Source organism: Xiphias gladius, chromosome 22, assembly GCF_016859285.1.
Source record: "Xiphias gladius isolate SHS-SW01 ecotype Sanya breed wild chromosome 22, ASM1685928v1, whole genome shotgun sequence".
NCBI lineage: Eukaryota > Metazoa > Chordata > Actinopteri > Istiophoriformes > Xiphiidae > Xiphias > Xiphias gladius.
Genome location: NC_053421.1, coordinates 20,770,834 through 20,791,621, shown reverse-complemented (window position 1 = coordinate 20,791,621; position 20,788 = coordinate 20,770,834). Strand labels below are relative to the sequence as shown.

The 20,788-nt window shown below is 42.5% G+C and overlaps 1 protein-coding gene across 4 annotated transcripts in view; it reads left to right on the top strand.

Annotated features, from left to right (window-relative positions):
- cadm4 (cell adhesion molecule 4) overlaps positions 1–20,788 on the top strand; it is a 143,290-nt gene that overhangs the window by 103,033 nt on the left and 19,469 nt on the right. For 2 of the 4 annotated variants that reach the window (XM_040118900.1, XM_040118897.1), the window contains exons 1-6: positions 2,075–2,110; positions 2,925–3,035; positions 10,342–10,488; positions 15,824–16,111; positions 18,691–18,852; positions 20,645–20,735. In XM_040118900.1, the coding sequence (XP_039974834.1) occupies positions 2,939–3,035; positions 10,342–10,488; positions 15,824–16,111; positions 18,691–18,852; positions 20,645–20,735 (785 nt within the window). In that variant the 5' untranslated portion in view covers positions 2,075–2,110; positions 2,925–2,938. Of the gene's footprint in view, positions 1–2,071; positions 2,111–2,924; positions 3,036–10,341; positions 10,489–15,823; positions 16,112–18,690; positions 18,853–20,644; positions 20,736–20,788 lie in introns of those variants that run through there. The other 2 variants (XM_040118899.1, XM_040118898.1) reach the window with 2 other exon arrangements.

Below are 20,788 nucleotides of genomic sequence, written 5' to 3'. Positions count from 1 at the left end.
CAGTAATGATAGTACATGTGGCAGTATGCATGAACAAAGGAACTGCATTCTGCATGTTATGATGCAAAATATACTGAAAGGTAGGACTAGCTGTTAGCAATGATTTCTGTTTCATCAGTATAAATTTATGGAGCAGATACCTTTCACTGAGACAGGTTCACATCAGCATAACTCATAACACAGTCATAGTCACATTTCTTTCTGCTTTATCCAGATCTGCTTCGCATTACAAATACTCAAACAAACATGTACACAGCTCTTGTCAGCAGACAGCCGTGTGTATCCCTGAAGCTATAAAAACGGCCATTTAACATAAAGAGGCACTATGATGCCTCTGTGTGTGCCTGCATGGATAAATTAATGGGTAATACATAGTGAAAGTGCCAGAAAGTCAAATGTACACTCGGCTTCAGTCAACACTGGACAGTCAAGCACATTCAGACACACACGCTGCCACTGTTTGTTGACCTGAAAGACAGCCATTGTCACTGCTTCCATCCACACACACACACACACACACACACACACACACACACACACACACACACACACACACAGACATCTCTAACCTTCACAAAATAGTATGCAAAATATGCAGACATTGATCCCACACTGACACACACACACACACACACACACACAAACTCACACTCACACACACACACACACACACACATATTCTAAGCAAGGGGAGGGAGGCCAGAGTTATATAACCAAGTGGAAGACGGAAAACAGATAGACAGATGGATGTGATCAACAGTGATACCACTCCGGGAGTATAGGAATTTTCATAGATCAACAGGAAAGACGTGAAGCGAAAGGAGGACAAATTTGTGGGAACTAATTAGCTGCTACGGATTGACTGGCGGATTGAAGGAAGAGGAGAGAGAAAGAGGGCACAATGGATAAACTAAACACAAATTGAGGAGATCAGTTTGAACAAGTAAATACACTTTGTTTTCCGACCGTCTACTGCCAGGCCCAAGACCTGCCAGACCCGAGCTGCACACCAACGCAGAGCAATTCTTCTCAGCGTCAGCCAGTTGACGGGTGAAGTCAGAGCCGTAGGGAAGAATGGGAATGATCCGCTTTTGGCTTTGCCAGAAGTGTCAGGGCCATCGCCGTTAGAGCTCATTGTGTTTGCAGTGGCACATAGAGTGAGAGAGCAGGCGGTGTGTGGTAATCTAAGGATGACACCCACACTTTATTCCATCAGATAGTGCTCAGCGAGGTGTGTGGCACAGCTCATCACACTTTGTCCTGCACTACAAACCTTCACGCGCAGACATAAAGCACGCATACTTAGACATACAAAAACACCAGAGCTACACACTCTCAGAGACGGATGACGCATTAGGTCCTGATAATCAGCGGAACTCTGTCCGGACCTTAAACATAGCGAGCTCTCATATCAGTATGTATGAGTGAGTGTATGACTGGAGTGCACCCAGGCGCTGACTGCATGCAGTGGAGCATGTTGGAAGGGAAGAGGAAGAGTTAGGCAGGTCGATGCTGCACGATTATACCCTCTGAAAACCTGTGATTATTCTGAGGAGTCTAAAATTACCATGTAAAATCACTGTCCATTTACGCGAGTGTATACATGATAGCATATCAAAAGAGTTCTGGCACTCAAGCGAATAATGGCAGATACCTTGTGAGAATAATGTGCTAGTCTCTGGGGTAAAATAGCAGACCAAAAACTGTAATATCAGAAACTAAAGCATATAACTGAAGTTTGCTCAACCCCTTTCAAGTTGGTTATTCTACACAGAGCATGCAGTTCCACTCTCTGTCTTTATAGAGCGGCACTTGAGCCCAATGGATTTTATTTAACCTTAGCTATCTCCAAATGAGTAGCAGTAAGATGGTGCCTCCATCTCTCTAGAGGCCTCCGCGGTTTGGTTATAGCTCAAAGGAGCATTGACTTCTGCCTGTCGATTTGTCGGGTGAGATGTGCTGAAAACCTTGTTGGACTCATTAAAATACAGTCTGTTTGAATGAACATTGTTGCCCTAGATTTCTCTGTCCTCCAGGGCAGGGCAATGTAGGTAGCTCTATTGCAAAAGTTAGCATTCAGTCAACATCAGAGATAAACTCGACTTGCCAGGTAAGACAGTTTCCCAGCCTGTTTCTGACTGAGATATAGTATTATTGATGTATTCTGTACCTTTGAGCAGTGTGGTTTGCATTCTGTTTGTTGTTGTTGGTGGTTGTGTGGCTGATTGTTAGGGCACCTGGTGCTGAGAACTAGCATAGCTCTGACTGCAGTGTAGAGTTGGTCATCAGCTAATTAACTTGTCCCTCATTTGGTTATTTGCATAGCTGCAATTACCAAATACCCTTGCTGGTAAAGAACATAGTATTGCAGGTTTTTTGGTCACGTTTGGTATTAGTTTTTCTGGGTTATTGATCTGAGGGACTTAGGCTTTGGTCTTAGGAGGCTCAGAGCACTGTGGTAGAAAATACCTAGCGTCTTAAGTATTTTCAAGCACCACAAGGTGTTTAAGTCAACAGTGGAGCTTTTTGTTGCTCTAAGCAAATTTCAGTGTGCATTGGGACGTAGTGTCCAAATTGCTAGCTCTTTTAGCACCCTCAGCTCTCGCCAGACTACTGTGTGTTGCGTGCAAGCCCTGGCTAAAATTAAATTCTAAGTCCCTTTGCTAAAGCAGTTTCTTTGCATGTGTTGTGATGCAGTGTAGTATATAAGAGTCCGTTCTTAAAGTGTTGTCCTCAAACAACAACCTCTGTGTGATTGCACTGAAGCGGGGCAGTTAGTGTGTGCACGTGCCCGCATCATTGCAGAGAACAAATCAGAGTGTGTGTTTGTGTGTGTGTGTGTTTGTGCAGACTAGTTTGTCTGTAGCAGTGCAGGCAGGGTCACAGAGGACCCATTGATCAAACGTACACATCTACACACACAGCTTCTCAATACACAATGAAGCCTGTCCAGAGCCCTGTCCTCTGCCGCCTCCTCCCTGCCCCCTTCTCTCTTGCCCTGCGCAGCCTGGTCCTGGTCCTGCTCTGCATCTCTCGTAAGTCATGCAAGCATGAACACTAACATGTACATACACACACATAAAGATTAAATGAGACGTGCAATATTGATTCTAGAGGGGAACTCAGGTGTCATTACACATCACATAAGTCAGGGAAACAAGCAAATAATGTTCACATGTAACACTCATTCCATATTATAGCCAGGATGTGGCAATTTAGAGTAAATACAAGCTTTTTGTTCTTATAATTTAAAGTCCCTGTAGATATACCTCTAAATGTTGTATTGTGATGCTTCTGTTATATAAAAAGAGAACAAAATTGTGACTATGATACTAATTACTGTAAAAATATACAGAAAGAGATCCGGTGCAGTGCCCAGCACATGAGCAAGGAAAGAATAGCTCATGATGGGATCATGAAATGAGAGCTTCAGATGAGTTGTTCAAAATGCTGGTAATTATGTTAGAATTGGTAATTAAGATTAAGAATAGAGAGACTATGAAGACAGGAGTGTATACCCAGGAGGTGAAAGGACTGGGGAATGAGAAACCAGACAGAAAGAGAAGAGACAGTTGGACCAAAGGACTTAAAGGGAAACAGTCACGAAAGAAAACAGAGAAAGAAAGATAGATATAAGACTTGCTGAAGCCTTCTCTCTCAGCTTTCCTCTGAAGAACGTAATAAAAGAAAGTTGGACCCCAGAGTGGGAGAGATATAGCGAGTCAAACGGAGAGGTTGCTGAGTAGAAAGAGAATGGGAAGGGGGGGGGTACAGTGCAAGGGGAGGGATACAAAGAGGAAACAAAAGACAAAGTCTAAAAAAAAGCTGCATTAGGTCAGGATTTGAAACCAAGAGTCAAAAGACTGATGGAACACGAGGCAGAGATAGTGAAAAAAAAAAAAAAAGTACTACATGAGGTGGAGTGGGATCACTGAGTTGCTAGTTGCTATTAATACCTCCTGTCATTATTGTTATGTATTTAATACATGGAGATGTTCTTTCCCTGCTGCTCATTGGTAAACAAGCATAGTACCACTGCGCACAGTACCCTCTCCTCTGTGCCAGACAAAATCTCAATTCAGCTGTTTTTTTTTTTTAGTTTTTTTTTTTTTTTTTAACATGTTAGATCAACAGAAGGACATTGTGTTTGGTCGGATGTTGTGGGGATGCTGGGCAGGGGTGACAGTAGGGGATTGAGGGAAACAGAGAAAGAATAACTCTGTGTCTTGGCAGTGAGCGTAGTTATGTAATTCGTGCTAGTAGGACAGTTTTTCGTTTGGTCTTGAATGTACACAAACATATACTCTCTCGTACACATGTAACACCATTTCACACAAACACACACACACACACACACTCTTGCTTTTAAATGCACGCACACACCGATGTATTTCCTCTCTGACACGTTCACATTTGTCAGCATTTCGCACACACAAAGTGCACAGCAGATACACACCAAAGGGAAGGCTGCCATATGGTGGATTTTGAAGGGGTGTTAAGACCAGTGCTTTTGGCTGTTGTGAATCTCCAGTGTGGTAGCTGTCGCATAATAGCCCTGTAAATTTCCTTTAAGCTGCTGTTGGGGTGTGTTTGGTGGCCATTGTTGCAGGGTTGTTGGGGCTGTAACACAACCGGGCCATAAAATGCTGCACAGTAGATAGAACTAACCCGCTTTGGCTGTCAGAAAACACGAGGAATGAGAAGTGAAAGAAGAGAGAGAAGAGGATGGTGGTATGTGAGGGGTGAGAAGAGGTGAATAATAGAGCAGAAAGAGTAAGAGAATGGGTGAACAAGAGGAAAGAAGAGCGCTCAGGGAGATGCAATGCAGCGAGAGAGGGAAGAAGAGGGGATGGGGCAAGAGAAGGACAAGGTGATTGAAATACGCTGAAGGGCTGGAGAGACATAAAGATACGAAGGTCAAATCGAGAGATGCAAGAGCGCGGAGAGGGAGGGAGGAGAGTGGTTGAGGTGATGAGAGGAAGAATGCAATAGATTTCAATTCTGAGGATGGAGACAGCGTGACTGGGGAGCAAAGACAGAGTGTTAAAAGCATGAAATATGTAAATAAATGAAAGTAAATGTTTCTAATGAGAGGTCAAGAGTGAAAAAAGACAATTTTATGCTGATTTTGCTGATTAGCAGTGCAGTGCTCACAGTACAGCAGTGGGCGATGGAGAGAGAGAGTTGGATGAGAGAAGGTCTGAAGTTCCTGCCAAAGAGAGAGAGGGAGATTAAAAAGACAGACACAGAGAGAGAGAAAAATGAGAGGGATGGAAAGTGGAAAGTGGGCTGAGCTATATGACAGGCAATTAAAAGAAGTGAAAGTAGAGGAGAAGATGAAAGAGGAAGGAAAAACTGAGATACTCAGTCTCCCACTCCACTCATTTGTTTTGTCCTTTTCCCATTCACCCTTCTCACTTTTGTCCCTGTCTTCCCTTTCTCCCTCTCTTCCGCTCTCCCAGCACGCTATAAAAACAGCATGATTATGCTGCAGACTTGAGCTGCAGAACAAATCACATTTAGTGGAGAGTGTGGAGATAGAACCAGCAGAGAGGCAGGAAAAGATTCCCACTGAGTCACAAAAAGAGGAAGAATGAGAGAGGGATTGCAAGGGGAATGAAAGCATATTGCTGCTTGGAAGGAAACTATTGCAAGGGGGAGAAAAAACCAAGAAAGAAAAAGAAGAAGGGACAGGAGTGAAGCGACAGCAGCTAACTGGGGAGAGAGAAAGACAGAGTTGTAACAATTCTCCTGAGGCCTCTGAGAGAAGAAGAGAGGAGAGGGGATCTTTAGGACAGCTCTGATGAGGAAGAAGCATGATTTACGATGCAATAAAAGATAAGGATAAAGAGAAGGAGGAAGATGAGAGGAAAAAAGGAGAGGGGAATGATGAAAGGAGGAGGAATCGAGGATTAGATCAGGCAAAAGGTGGGGTAGAGAGGGATGGAGAGTCTGCGGGTTTAAATAAAAAGAGAAGGAGGGAGATGGTGAGAATGAGATTAGACACGAAGGCAGTGGGAGGAGAGAATTATGAAATGTGGACTAAATGGAAACGAGGGAGCTGGGGGGAGCGTGCACAAAAAAAAATCAGAAGAAAGGTTGAGCGGAGGAGAGGGAAGAAAAGGAGGACAGGAGAAAGCGACAGAACGAAGGTAATGAGAGAGACGAGAGTGAGATTTGTAAAGGATTATGTATTATTTATAGAAGGAGCATCTTTTCTTTGTACTGGATTTGATTGGCAGAGTTCTGGCTCCCTGAGAGAGATGGAGTGATAATTTTAGACTGAGAAGAGAAAGGGGGAGAGGGAATGGGGGAAAGTTGTGGGCCTGCAGAGGGAGGTATGGAGGAGAAGAACCTCAAAGTCAGCAATTTCAGAGAGTCAGTACACTGCAAAACTCTGTGATTAACCTGGGGCAGATGTTAGTACACACACACACACACACACACACACACACACACACACACACACACACACACACACACACACTCACACACACATAAACATTGCAAACTTCATTTGCATACATACCATGGAAACCGGCTCGTCTCGCAGACTCGGGGATAACGGGAAAAATGTACATCCAGATGGGAAGAAATGGAGAAGTTGCCCGTGGACGACCCCAGAAGAGTGAAAACTATGGGCTGCTGTTATTGTTTTAATTAACGCAGCAATAACATAAGGGGTTGTGCATTGTAGTCTCCTGCATTGATCCCCTTGTAAACCCGTGGCCAGCATGCAAAGAAAACACAAGCTCCTGGCCCACTACCAACTGAAAGATAATGAGAGATAATGAATAGGGAGACAGTGACAGCACTGCTGCAAGGATACATGGGGGCTTGTTTGGGGCAAATGGAGACAGCTCATCTCTTATGTGGCTTGTCTTTTTATTCTATCCTTTCCTCTCTTCACTTTGAGACATGGAGTGGGAGAAATAAGGGGAGAGTGAAACCAAGGGAGAGAGGCACAGCAAGGCGGTAATTCAGCCCGCTAACCCTGCACCACTGTGGCAGTTTCTAGAATTTACCGTGACCAAGGGTGAGCCAGCAGTCCACCTGGCTGCCTCCCAAATCCCCATCTTTTAACTCTGCACACCTCCCTTCATCCCCTCCCTTTATCCCCTGCCTACCTCGGCTTATAACTCAACCCCATTGCAGGACCATTACAACGGGCCCTGAACAGCCTTGTCTTATGAATTTGCACGCCTATTATTTATTTATTTGTTTATGTATTGTGAAATGATGGCCCTTCTTGGATCTCTATTGCCATAGTAAATAAAGGCTCCTTTTTTTCCAGGGCCTGACAGCGGGGGTAGAGGCATTTCAAATGATAAAAAGCACCAATTCACTGCTATGAAATACTGCCCCCACTTGGTTGGAGAGAGAAGTGATTGTTTTTGTTCCCCCTCCTGTTTTATTTATCTTTTGATCATAGCTGTCAGTGAACTACCATGGTATCGATTGCTCTCAGAATTCTCTCTTAATATAATTCAACACTTCAGGAGTATTTTATTATGGGCATAGATTTTAATGGGGCCCAGATTAATACCTCTTTCTCAGAGCTTGATTCCCTCCTCCACAGTCTTATTCCCTTTCTGTACTGTACTTCATTGGTGATCGGAAGCACGTGCTCATGGCCTTGATGTGAAAGGCAGCCTATAAAACCTACAGTCAAACTAAAGTGCTGTACCCAGCTGTGTTATGAGCGGGAGTAGAAGAAAATGCATCATCTCATATTTTGTCCAGCCCCCGCCAGCTGCATTATTAGACCCAAACCAACACTTCCTAACTCCCTGCTATCATTTCCTGGTTAGAGCCCTCATTCGCCCACCGTCTCTCCAAGCCTCTGTTCTCCTCGCCCAGACTGATCATTCACCAGCAGCCAGCAGGTGTTTGGGGGTGGCATCTCTCAGCAGGCGCCAGCAGATGCCAGTCGCCCCGCTCACAACAGCAGTTAAACATTATTTTATTATTATTTTTTCTTTGCTGCTTTTCTTTGCAATTTACCTCTACGCCACTGCAGCTAATTTCCTTTGATGGGGTGACAGCTGTCAGAAAAAGTGGGTGTACAAATGGACAGCTAATTAGTTTTTCTGGCCACCTCCCAGAAGCAAACCTTTGACTGCTTTCTTTGTCTGGAGTCGCTCTCTCTCACTTGCAGGCCTCTTTCTCTGTTGGCTCTGATGGGTCACTAATCACACCGACTTTGTTAGGACGCACTATTACAATTAACACTGTTTAAAACAATGGCGGCCTAGCCCGGTTGCCACGGTGATGAGTAATAACAGCCATTAGAAAAATAATTGGGATGGCAGTGGCAGGCCCTTGTGCCACCCCCGATATGAATCACAATATTGATGCAGAGAATCAAGGCAATAATGACTACAATTAGTGGTAATTGTCAAGATTTTTTCCTCCATTCCATAGAGTATTAGAGTCCTCTTTGTCTTTATCCCCTCTTGGTTTCTTTTTGTCTTCAGTTCAATATCCACTGTCTCTCTCTGTTTCCCTTGATGTGATGAATATGTAGGCTTTGGGTATTTCATTAAAAGAGATAAAAATCGAGGAGAGAATTAAATTTGGATGAAGCTGGCGGGATCAGATGATGTCAAAGTATCTTAATTGCAATATGCCAACCCTTGCATATGCACACCCAATGCACATGCCCACCTATCGTACATGTGTGCGCGCGCACACACACACACACACACACACACACGAACACAAACAGACACAGAAACTTAGGACATGCAGATAGAGACATTAATTTTGGCCCAAAGCAGTCAAGTCAGCAACTCCTGCTATGGCAGCCACCATCTGTTTGTCTCACAACATTTCCTGTCTTCTGAAGGTGTTTTACAGAGCTCAGAGACACTGCTAGACCCAGCACTGAATATATATCCTTATTGCCTGCTTCATCAACATGTGTCAATATTGATGTCGTTCTTTCTCTAAATCGTCCCCACAGCCAGCACTTTGCCGGGGAGAGAGGGAATGCAAATAGGGATGCAAATTAGTAAATAGCAGTTTGGGAACCCTAGCAAGCTGGTACTCTCTTCAAGGAAATCACATTCTACTCCTGGCTGTAGCTATATGACTAGTTGCTCCGCAAATCATTTGAATTCAAACGGCAGAGCTCAGTGTCCATTATGGTCAGCGGGAGGTGTGACTCACCCGAGCTGTGTCAACAGCCTGATCCACAAACACAGAGGGCGCTTCAATCAGAGCATAACCAACCTCCTCATTACTGCCTCTTGGGCTGTGAGCAACATCAAAAGAGGCTCCATGCTGTTTCTCAGCCCCCTTGTCTATAAATATTGGGTTTAGGGGCAAGACAAGTTTGTTTGAAAGATAATGTGGGAAAGTTTCTGTGAGTGTTACTCTGTATGCTCGCATATTTCTGTGTGCGTCTGCATCCTCATTCGTGAGTGACTACTAGTTGGAGCACGTGTACGGAGATTAATGTTCCTGAAGGCGTCCGTGTGTACGTGTCTGTTCGTTCGCAAGAGCCAAAGCTGCTACATGAGCCCCCCTAGCACTTTCCAAATACCTGTAATAAGAACCATTACATTGGGATAATGGAGTGTAATCGATTGGTTAAGCTTGTACCTGGATGAGAAATGGCATTAAGAATGTGTGAAGTGCATTCGAGGCCGCCACCGAGGTCTCACTGCTCTGCACCTTGGCCAGCTTTTTCACACTGGGTTGATCAAAGAGTCATATGATAAAACTGCAATTTAAACTATTAATATACACACAAGTGGGGGCAGGGCCAACCTGTCACCTGTTTGTGTGTCTTTGTGTGAGTGTGTTGGTCCTTATTTATGTTAGTCCATTCATATGTATGTGTGCTGGTGTGTGTTTAAATTCAGGACCGGCAGTGATTTAGAGATTTAATAAGGCATTATGTAATTCAAATGTGTGTGTTGATGCACTCTGTTAGACTAGCCAGAGGCAATAGGACTGTTTGTATGTGTGCGTTTGTGCATGTGAAAAGATGAATGGCAGTAATTATAATCATCCTTATTATAATCATAAGAACACATTGTTCATAAGGAGTCACCCTCAATCTCTTAATCTTTATCACTCCATCACCGTCTCTCTTTTCCTCTATCTCGCCATTTCTCCCTCGTTGTGCCTGCATGATGAATAGCGAGTAAATGAAGGATGCTTTAAGTATCTTATTTTGAAAGGTTCTGTCTCAAATGAGTTGCAAATTGAAGATCTCTTTTTCTCAGCATCTGTTCCTCCTGTTTGTCTCTCTCCTCTTCTCCCTCTTTTTTCTTCCTCTCCATTGTCCAACCTCTGTATCACTATATTAACATCCATCTTTCTCTACCTCAGCTCATTGTCAGGCGGTGCAGGCGGAGAATGTGACAGTCTTGGAGGGAGGTACGGCCCAGATCTCCTGCCGCCTGCAGAACTACGATGGATCAATCGTGGTCATCCAGAATCCCCGCCGGCAGACCCTCTTCTTCAATGGCACGCGAGGTGTGTATCTGTCTGCACATTTGTCTCTGCAGACAAATTTAATCTATCTATGTCTACGCATTTGCCCTCGGTGAAATTTGAAGCCAGCCTTTTAAACACATTAGCAATAACTCACCAACACTCACACTTTAAATTTTTCTTATTGCAAATGTCCTCACTTTGCCTTTGAAGAAATTCCACATTAAAAAATCAGATAACCGCAGAGTTAATTTAGGAGATGGTTTTACTCTCTGCCCTAACAGTGTGACTGCTTTAACTGTTTTAAAAGCATAGTTCAAATCTTTCTGCATATTCCACTCTTAACCCCAGTGATGAGATCAGAGCTTATTACAGCTCCTCATTAGAGCATGGCCTTGGCAATCACATTTTTTTAAAGGCGGCTTTATGGCAAATTATCATTGTAACCAATATTATAATGAAGGCAGATTTCATTGAGGGCCTCGGGGTGGGCAAATAGTACATGTTTTTTTCTTAGCTAATTAAGGGCAAAAGTTGCCACCTTAGCCAGATTTTCTGTTAGCGCTGCTAGGAAACCTCTGAGCAAAAGAACAATGATCAAGTATATTTAAAATTGCCTTTGATATATGTGTGGGGCAGCTTAATTGTAGCAAAATTTTGTGTTGTGTTTTGTGGTGTAGCAATAGTTATTTATGCCCTACATAATCCATGTGAAATACTTCTTAAGACGTTAGCTGAGGCTCAAGGGTATGGTGTAAGACTGGTTTGTAACAGTTTAGAGTTGAGGCCAAGAGGGTGAATTTGAATATATTCAAATCATTTCGGTGGTTCAAGTTTAAGAGACACTACCAACCTGACAATGTAATAAAGGCCTTGGTTTGAATTGGAAAGAGATTTTTCTACTTTTTTTTTTTTTTTTGGATTTTGTGTGACATATTCATTTTTACCAGCCTGATTCAGACTCTCGAGAGAGTTTATAATGCTGAGCTAATGTCACTCAGGCTGCTCTAGCTGAATGTTGCTGAGCTCCAAAGTAGTATATGGGGGGATAGTCTTACACATTATATTAATGTAATCTCAGTCTGCTACTGTCTCACACAGACTTAACCTGGCTGCATATACGTACATCATCTTTCAAGTATATAAAATGGCAAATAATTTCAAGTGCCAGTAGTGTCTTATAGTAATTATCCTCAACTGTGGTACTGAAAGGACTTGTGGAATTGTCAAGAAAATGATTTCTACAACCAGAGGGGATTTTCTGTAGCTGACTTTGCAGTTAAACCTCAAAGAAGGAAGAAATCTACAGCGATACTTTCACGCCATAAGCCTAAATGCACGTAAACTATGCTCAAACTAAGAACTGCTCTAACAGAATTGGACTTGTACTTTCAACCACTAAAACTAAATGCAAGAAACTTGAAACTCAAAGGCACGTTTTTTGTATACATTTGTAAACATACAGCATGATTTTTTTTTGTATGGGAAAGTTTGCACTTGAACACATTTTCACATTTCTAATTATCACATCTTCCAGGACTTGTAATTACATTGATTAGACAATCAAGACTCTTACACTCTTCTTGGGAACAGTTTCTGTCAAAGTAGTAGTCATTGAAGATTCATTGAACAGTATGCTGAGATTATCCAAAAATACTAATGACAAAAGAGCTGCTTTCACTGTTCACTGATGCAGCATTCAAATAGTTTTGTTCTACACACGTTTACTTCACTTGTTAGTAGCCTCGATCACTGAGTAGCCTTAATTGGGTAGTTGAGGTCCCCGCTTTGGGAAACCTTTCAACTCTCCCCCAATTCTATCAGATCAGCGCTACCGCTAAGTTCCATTAAGTATTTAAACAGCCGCTCCATCTGCTCTCCCATGAGACATGGACTCGCACCACTTGGAAAGCACGACGAAGCCTAATCAGAGTGAGGAGAGAGAGGGGTTTGAAAGCTAGAATGAAAAAGAAAATGAGAAAGAATAAAGAAAATTGGGAGAGAATGAGACAAAGGGCGGAGGGTCAAGAACGCAGACACAGCAACAGAGAGAATGAGGAAAGGGATCGCCTGGGGATGGAGAAAGAGACAGCCCTCGGAAATGATCCAAAGGTTAGGCAAGGTATAAAGCATAGATGGTTTCCTATAACTAATTTGGCTCTCGTAAGCACCAAAAAGCCTTGTTGGGGGCATTTTCTGGGAGCATAAAATTACATCTCAATCAGACTCTCTCTACCTCCACCGTCACTCCAACAGTCGCTGTTGGGCCTTTCAATTTCTGCTTATTGCCCATCTGCCACCTGGATATCAGGCTCACAAACTAAGGCCTTTCTGTGCTGAGCCATTCCAGCTAACCGCCCAATCGCCACTGTAAGTGCTGTGAATTAGACTGCCTGTTTCGCAAGTGAGCGACCAGTCATGGGTGTGTTTTATGAGATTGTGGGGACTGATAGCTATAATAGAGCTGTGGAAGTAACCAAGTGGACCATTTCTCCTCGGTGGTCCATATCTCTGTTTCTCGCCCTATTGCCAACTCTTCTCTGCATGCAAATGAGATAGGACAATAAAGGTGAACTTGGACTTGAACAGAAGTCTGACATTTAGCTGCCATTTAGTGCCGAGAGGGGAAAAAAAGATTTACCTATCTGTGGGGAATAGCTCCCTAACAATGCTCTCGCTGCCATCCGGTGGAGGGGAAATTTTGGGGGGGGTGGGATAGAGAGATTAGTGTGGTGTACTTCCAGGAAGAGTGGACTAACGCCATTGCTCCGGGCCGCTCTCTCAGTCTCCAGTGGATTTCTGTCTCTATCTATATTATTTTTTCCCGCCTGCCGCATTATGTAGCTATATTAGTCTATTTCTCTCATTCTTTCTTCCTCCTCGACACTCTCTCGCTCACACGTACACATGCAGACGCACACACAGAGCCGATATCTTTACTGTAGTGCCTTGTGTTGTGATGACTTATCCTCTGAGATAGCCGGATTTTACATCAGGGAAGTGTCTACTGTTCCCTCCATGAGCCAAAGCCAACACAAAGGAGTGAAGAAAGGGGCAGAATAAAATAGAGATGAAGAGTGAGGGAGAAGTTTCGCAGGCAAGTCGATACAAAGTGAGTCTCAAAGGTATTTATGAGAATCTATGGACATCGAGCCACTGTCACCCACAGACTGTTATTAGCGTTATTTGTTATTATCAGCATTTTTCTTGCCATTGATTCTACTCTTTCTTCGATAACAAAAGGAAAATTGCGGAATGTTGACCTTTTCTCATCCTCCCTGTCCCTGTCCTTTCTTTTCTTCCTCCTTTGTGCATTACGGGGTTTGCCATTGTTGCCCATTTGTATGAGGCCCAGGATTGGCTGTAGAGTCAAGCGTTTAGAAATCTGATGTGTTTTTACTTGTCATTTTCAATCTCTGGTTATTTTCCATAGTCTGAATTGCAGTGTTTACCCTGTGTAAAATTGTTGTATTTAGCCAGTCTCTCACTGACTCAAAGGGCAGCACCTCTCAGTTTAATCGCTTTCTTAAAATAATTTTTGCTTGTGTAATAAGCTTTATTTGCATAGCACTTTTCAAAAGAGTTAGCAAGTGCTTCAGAGCAAGTAAAACACTAATGATTAAAACCTAATAAGATGAACAATAAAAATGCCAGGCACTAATTAGAAATGGGCTTACAGAGGAATAAAGCAAGTAGTTACAAAGAGAATGAATGAATACCTTTTAGTTTAGGATAATCCAATCAGTGATTGGGAAAATGAAAAACACTCTCCCTCATAGCTGGAAATTGAAAGAACCAAGACATCTGTTATGTTGTATCAATGTACAGCCTGGAGCTGCTCCACCAAGACCAACTTTGCAAACTCTCTCTCTGAACTTTTTGTATCAAACTGCGCTTCCAGTGTGCTGTCACAGCCACCATTTCTCCCATGTTTTGCAATTTTTCCTCTGCAGAGCTGTCCATGGGAGTGGCATCAAAAATTAGAGGATGGTGAAAAATCTAGTAATGTTCCAAACTGTGGGAAATAGAACTGACTGTTTCCTGATACAGAACAAACTGTGTTGAGGCTAAGAAATAACTGATTCCAAAGCTGAAAATGTCATACCACTCAAATAAAGCAGGCCTTGCTTCTTGCGTGCTGTTTGATGATCTTGCCAATTTGCTGCCTGCAAAAAAGGTAAATATACTGTATTTTCAGACATAGAAAAAATCAGTAACAGTTTACCTACTGTAGATCTAAAAGTCTGAACTGCTATTACTTTACTTTCCTTTAGCTGGTGAAGGTTTGCATAACTGTAGTTCCAAATCAGAGATTTTTTTTCAGCCATCCAAATAAGTGTAGTGTTATGGTCATTGATTGCTGTTTCCCTGGTCGGAAAGAGGACCAGGCCAAGACCAGAGCTTTTTTTTCTTTTTTTTGTGCATTATGGAGTTAGAGATTGTTGAAGCCAAGCCAACAAAACAGGCATGAAGAATAAGGTGTTATCTTTCTGTACGAAAAAACAAGAAAGAAAAAAAAGACAAAGATTGCCACAGAAATTTGCAACAAGGCTGTATAAGATTGATTCAGATACACAAGCTGGTGTAAGTCCTTACAGGAATTAACTGCCCTGCAACTGCCACGCTTTTCATGTTGACTGAAAATGACATCAGCAGGACCTACTAGTAATTATTTTGTGCAAAATACCAAGCCCTCCAGAAACAGAAAATGACCAAGATGATAACAGATACTGAAAATGCCAGATACGAAAAGACAGGGTAATGAAGTTAATACTGTTAAGAAGTGAAGTTAATAGCGCCCCCCCCTCCCGTGGAAAATCTGCAGCCTACTAAACAAGGGAGTTTCTGAGTGGGGTACAAACCAGCTCCTCAAGGTGCTTCTCATTTACAAACAAATTCAAATAAAGCAAGTAAAGGCCTGCCAGTAAAATGTGTTAAAACAAGTGCTTTATAATATGACACTCACTTAGGTAGTCTAAGATTGTCTCTGTCGAGTGGGGGGTTTAAAGCAACCAATGCGTAAACAAAAACAATTCTTAATGCTCTGTGTCTGTCTGTAAAGCATTTGAAAAAATGAATCAATTACACCCAGAGCAAAGAGATTTTTCTTATTGTTTTCCCTTTGTTTATTCTTTTCTTGACATGAATACAGTGTTTAGTAGCTATTTAAATTTAGCCTCTCACATTGCAGAGAGATGATTAAGATTTAATCCTTCTCCCACACCTCCTCTCCCACTGCCATCTCCCCTCCTTTCCCTTGCACGTCCGTTTCTTCTCTCCACTCTCCTCCTCCTCAACAACCCCAACCCATGCTGTCTCACTTCTGCCCCACCTTCAACCCACTTCCACCCTATCCATTATCTTCGCCCACTTCCAGCACTGAAGGACGACCGTTTCCAGATGGTGCTCTTTACACCACGGCTGGTGCGCATCACGTTGACCAACGTCAGCGTGTTTGACGAGGGTGGCTACTTCTGCCAGCTCTACACGGATGCCACACACCACCAGGTGGCAACGCTTTCCGTTCTGGTGCCACCGGAGACGCCCACGGTGGATGTGAAGCAGGAGGCCGTGGAAGGCGGCGAGGTAGAGCTCACCTGTGTGTCACCACGCAGCAAGCCGGCCGCCACCCTGCGCTGGATCCGTAATGGCCGGGAGATACCAGGTACCAGGATATGGCTAACAGATGGACGGATGGATGGTTAGATGATTGTGAGGGGATAAATGAGGGAATTAATGAGGGTATATAGGGCAGGTGACATGGAATGGGTAGATGATATCAGAGATTGAGAGCGGAACAAAAGTAGAATGAATGGCTGGGTGATTGATGGGTTGACAGAGGGAATGGCAGATGGATCACTTGATTGGAGCAGGTATTGATTAATGGATGGATAAATGGATGGAGATACTGAGGGCTTTCGCTGCGGGGCTGGCAAAATCTCGCACTTCCTCCTCTTTCCCTGATTTTGATCAAGTGTTCTTTGCAACATTTAGAAGTGACAGTCTAGTTTCACATGATAAAACACGCATTTTGATATTTGAACAGTAATAACTTTTCTGTTTCCAGTCGTTCGAGGGAACATTTAAAGTTCATAGAAAAAGCATATATCTGTGTGTTGATCTATGTGCTGAGAATACAGACATCACCAGCAAGTAGTAGAAAAGATTTTGTGTCTTTCCAGTATTTCCATTTGTCAAAATCTTTCGATACCAGAACAGATACACGTCTCACCCCCTCTACATACTGTATCTCTCTCCTCTTGCTCTCTTGGAAATTAATTTCAAATAAACTTGATTTGCACATAATCTGAAAAGTACAACATTACATGAGAGCACAAATGCTACATACACTCCATCTTTTCTGGTTTTCTCACTTTACCTCTCTTTCACAAGCATATGAAGATACACTTTTTAATTCACCATATAACTCTCCCTACTTCTTTGCTTCTGATAAATCTGAGGCATCCATCAGTCTGTTACCTTGATCTATCGTTCTTTACAACTCACTGTCTCACTCACAGTTAAAGGGACATTTCACTTAATAATAGATCTGAGACCTATCTTTCCATTGCCTTCAGTCTAGTTATCCTCAGCCGTTAAATCAGATTTTGCATACGAAGTTACATTTTCAACTGAATTCCTCGAAAACCTTCTTCAGTTGACTGAACACAAACAAAAGAATACTTGGAGACTAAGTTATGCAAAGCATCTCTCAATAAGGCTTATGGCTATTATTTTAATTCAATTTATCTTTTTTTAATAAATATTGTTATTCATTAATTCATACTCGGGGCCTCCAAATTACTCACACAAACCAGATGAAATAATGTGAGATAATCTGGTGTCAACAGTTTCCGGGACATGCAGTGAGCAATGTTTTGCCCTTTCAAACTTCATGTCAGCCATCGTCTCTTTTACTTTCTATTTTTGTCTGACACTCAACATCTCTTTCATCAGTCTCTTCCTCTTTTATATGTCAGATCACGCCTGTCACCGTCTTTCTGTCTCTCCTCTCTCTGTCCTTCCCCTTTACTCGTTCCTCTTCATCCCATCTGATCTCCCTTTCTTATTTTTCTTTAAATTTCACTGGTGATAACGATGGAATGCTTCTCATCTTGGTTATTGGTTGCTTTAAGAGTCAAAGAGACAGACAGGGGCTGCACTTTTGTCTGTGTCATCTCATCTTATTTCCTAACGCTTCCCTTCTCTTGTGTCCTCTCCATTTTCTTGGTTCTCCTTTCCTCTTTTCTTCCTATTTTTTCTCTTCCTATTTTTTCTCCTCTCCTCTCTTTTGTCCCTGAGTTAAATGAACTGTAACACTAAAGGTTAGAGGCAGATCCCAGCAGATATGGGAAAGCACTCTTTAATTAAGACACTATCTTTCCACCGCTCCCTTATTCCTGCTCATCTGCACCCACCGCCGCCCTCTCTCACGCTTCGATTGGGCCTGCTCTCATTTGCTTGCCAGCAATAATTGAAAACTCAGGGCAATATAAGTAATATTGTTGTATTCTGCCTCAACAAGCACAAACTCCCATTACGTGACCATGTCAAGTCCTTTTAGTTTGGCCCCCTGCTGGTCCTCCTCCCTCATTCTGTCTCTCCTCTCCTCTCTTCTCACATCTTTATTCCATTCTGCATCTGGCTTGCCACTCTTAATATCCACTTTCATGTCTCGGCTCGTCTCGCCATCATGCCCGTTTTGCTGCCCTCTGTCTATGAGTCCCTCTTGCCTTTGCCTTTCTTCTTTCACCCTGTTCCTTTGACACCCCTCTGTCTCCGTGTCTGGCTCAGTTAAAATCTCAATTCAGTTATGCATATTCTCTCTTTTATCCATCTCTCTCCTCCATCTCTGTCTCGCTTTCTTTCACTCGCACACACATAAAACATTCAGTTGATTTACCATCCGCAAACAAACAGTTCTGCTGCACATAATTGCCGTGAAATATAGATGCAAATTGCCTTCACTTGTCTCTCTCTTTTATTCTGTCCTCCTCCAATCATCCTCCCCTCTACAGGTACGTGCTCTAAAAAGCCCATTCATCATTCACTAACGTCTTCCTTTCCGTCTCCTCGCTTATTCTTCTGAAAGTCTTTCTCCGTCAACCACCATAGGTGCGATGTCTCAGCAGGGAAAAAGGAAGAAAGGGCATGTTTTGGCTGATAACTCGTTTCTTGGTCACCCCCCCCCGTGTTCTTTCCTACCCCCATCTCATCCCCTCTGTTCTCTGTGCCTCTCTCCAGGTGTGGTATCCCAGCAGGACAACGGGAAGACGTTCAGCGTCTCCAGCACCATCCGGATCCCGGTAGAAAGGAAAGACAATGGCGCGGCACTGAACTGCGAGGCGTTCCACCCGGCACTGGGTGGACAGAGGAGGGTTCGGCACTACCGCCTGGATGTCTATTGTAAGTCTCTCCTACAGGCCAAGTATGTGTTTGTGTACATATTATATCAAAGAGCTTTCTATCCATCTTGGAAACAAATTAAGTGACATAATGTTCATTGCCAAACATTTAAAAAACACAGATTATTCCATCTGTATTGATGTCACTTAAGTTGCCATTTTAGTACTATCCATTATGGTGTTTTACTTTAATGCCTGCAATAATTTTGTCAGAGTAGCAGCCTCATTTTTCAAATGGTGGATATCTCATTTTCGAAGGAAGCTCATTTATACACAGGCCAGGATTGTAACAAAGTGATACCCGGAGCTGCCCTGTATGAGACCTGCTCTCATTAAAACCTAATTCATACAAATCCTTTCATGCAGCGAGCGGGCAGAAACAGGCCTGTGGCCAGGTTAGGGTCGTGGCCTGTGGTTTAAGGAGCTAACCAACATCAGCTGAGAAAACCTGAGTCACATTAGTATGTAATGTATGCAGTGATCCCAGTACTGTTCTGGGATTGATTGATCTTTGCTCTCTTTTTTGCACTAGTTAGTATGCTCTGAAATCTCCGCGCATATGTCCATTCGAGGGAGGCAAAAGCAAAGAGTAAAAATAATGCAAGAGATATAAATTTATAATTGGCTTAAGCCTAACGTTTAGTCAAGGCAACGCGTTCAGATAGAGCCATGTTTTTATTTTAAGATGAATTCTCAATATTTGGTTCAGTAGGATTAATGCTTAAAATGTCAGACAGCTATCATTTATATCCTTTTTGGGGAAGTCTAAAATTAATAATTTAATATCTATCAAATTTAAATCCATTTTGTTTGCTTCTTATCTATTCTATCAAGCATGTTAAGATTTTCCTATTACTGCAGTTTTGACATTGCTGGCTTTTGTTTTTTGATGTGAGGAAGAACAACTGTCACCTGTTTACAATTCAGTAGGATTACTATCTAATAATGCTATTTATTTGTGTTATTGTGTTTAAAAAATACGTTATTTAACTCAGTAAAGTAAAGTAATATCAGAAACTGACACTAAAGGCACTGAAAAGCACCAGATTTCAGTGCGTAGTTTTTAAATGAATACTACTGACTGTATGATCCATGGAAATAGATGTCAAAAGTGCATATAATTCTTTTTGTCCTCCAATATTACTTGTTAAATAGCAAGAAGTCGGCCAATATACAATTACTCCATTTGTGCTCAGTTCAATATGATTCTTATATCAATAATTTTGAATAGTCAAACATTCCACAGGCATATGTAAATATTTACAGTTGGTGATACGATTCATTTTCAGTCTTTGGGTACAATTCATTCCCCTAATGTATACAGTTTGTTGATAGATCAGAATGATTCATATTCAACAGTTTTGTCAATCTGCCTGCCGGTGGTTTCTTCCAGCCAGAGAACTGGCAGTAATGTCAACTGTCAGTGTGGATTTGACTTCACATCACTCTGTTACTGAAGTAAGTGCAGTACAGCAGCTGCTGGAGCAGTGGGCTGCTTATGATAACAGGTGTCCCAGCCGTGGGGTTGTCGGCTGGTTGCCTTGGAAACAGATGTTAAAGACCCCTACCTTCTGCCACTCATTCACTTTTCCCTTGTTCCTCCTTTTTGTTCCCTCTCTTGTTGTCTCTCTCTCTCCTGATTTCCTGAATCCTGATTTTTTTTTCTGTCCTCTGATTGCCACTCCATTTTAATAATTCTGATCCATTTTATTTTCTATTGTGCTTTTCTCGTTTTCTCTCTCACATATATACTCGTTTTTCTACCCCCCTCCTTTCTTTCTCTTTCTCTACAGTTGCACCCACAGTGAGAATCGTTCCTCCTTCTGGCATTCTGCGAGAGGGTGACTCGCTTAGCCTCACCTGCTCCGTCACTGGAAACCCTCTGTAAGTCTGTGTGTGTGTTTTCATATGCTAAATATTTTTGTGTTGGTGTTATC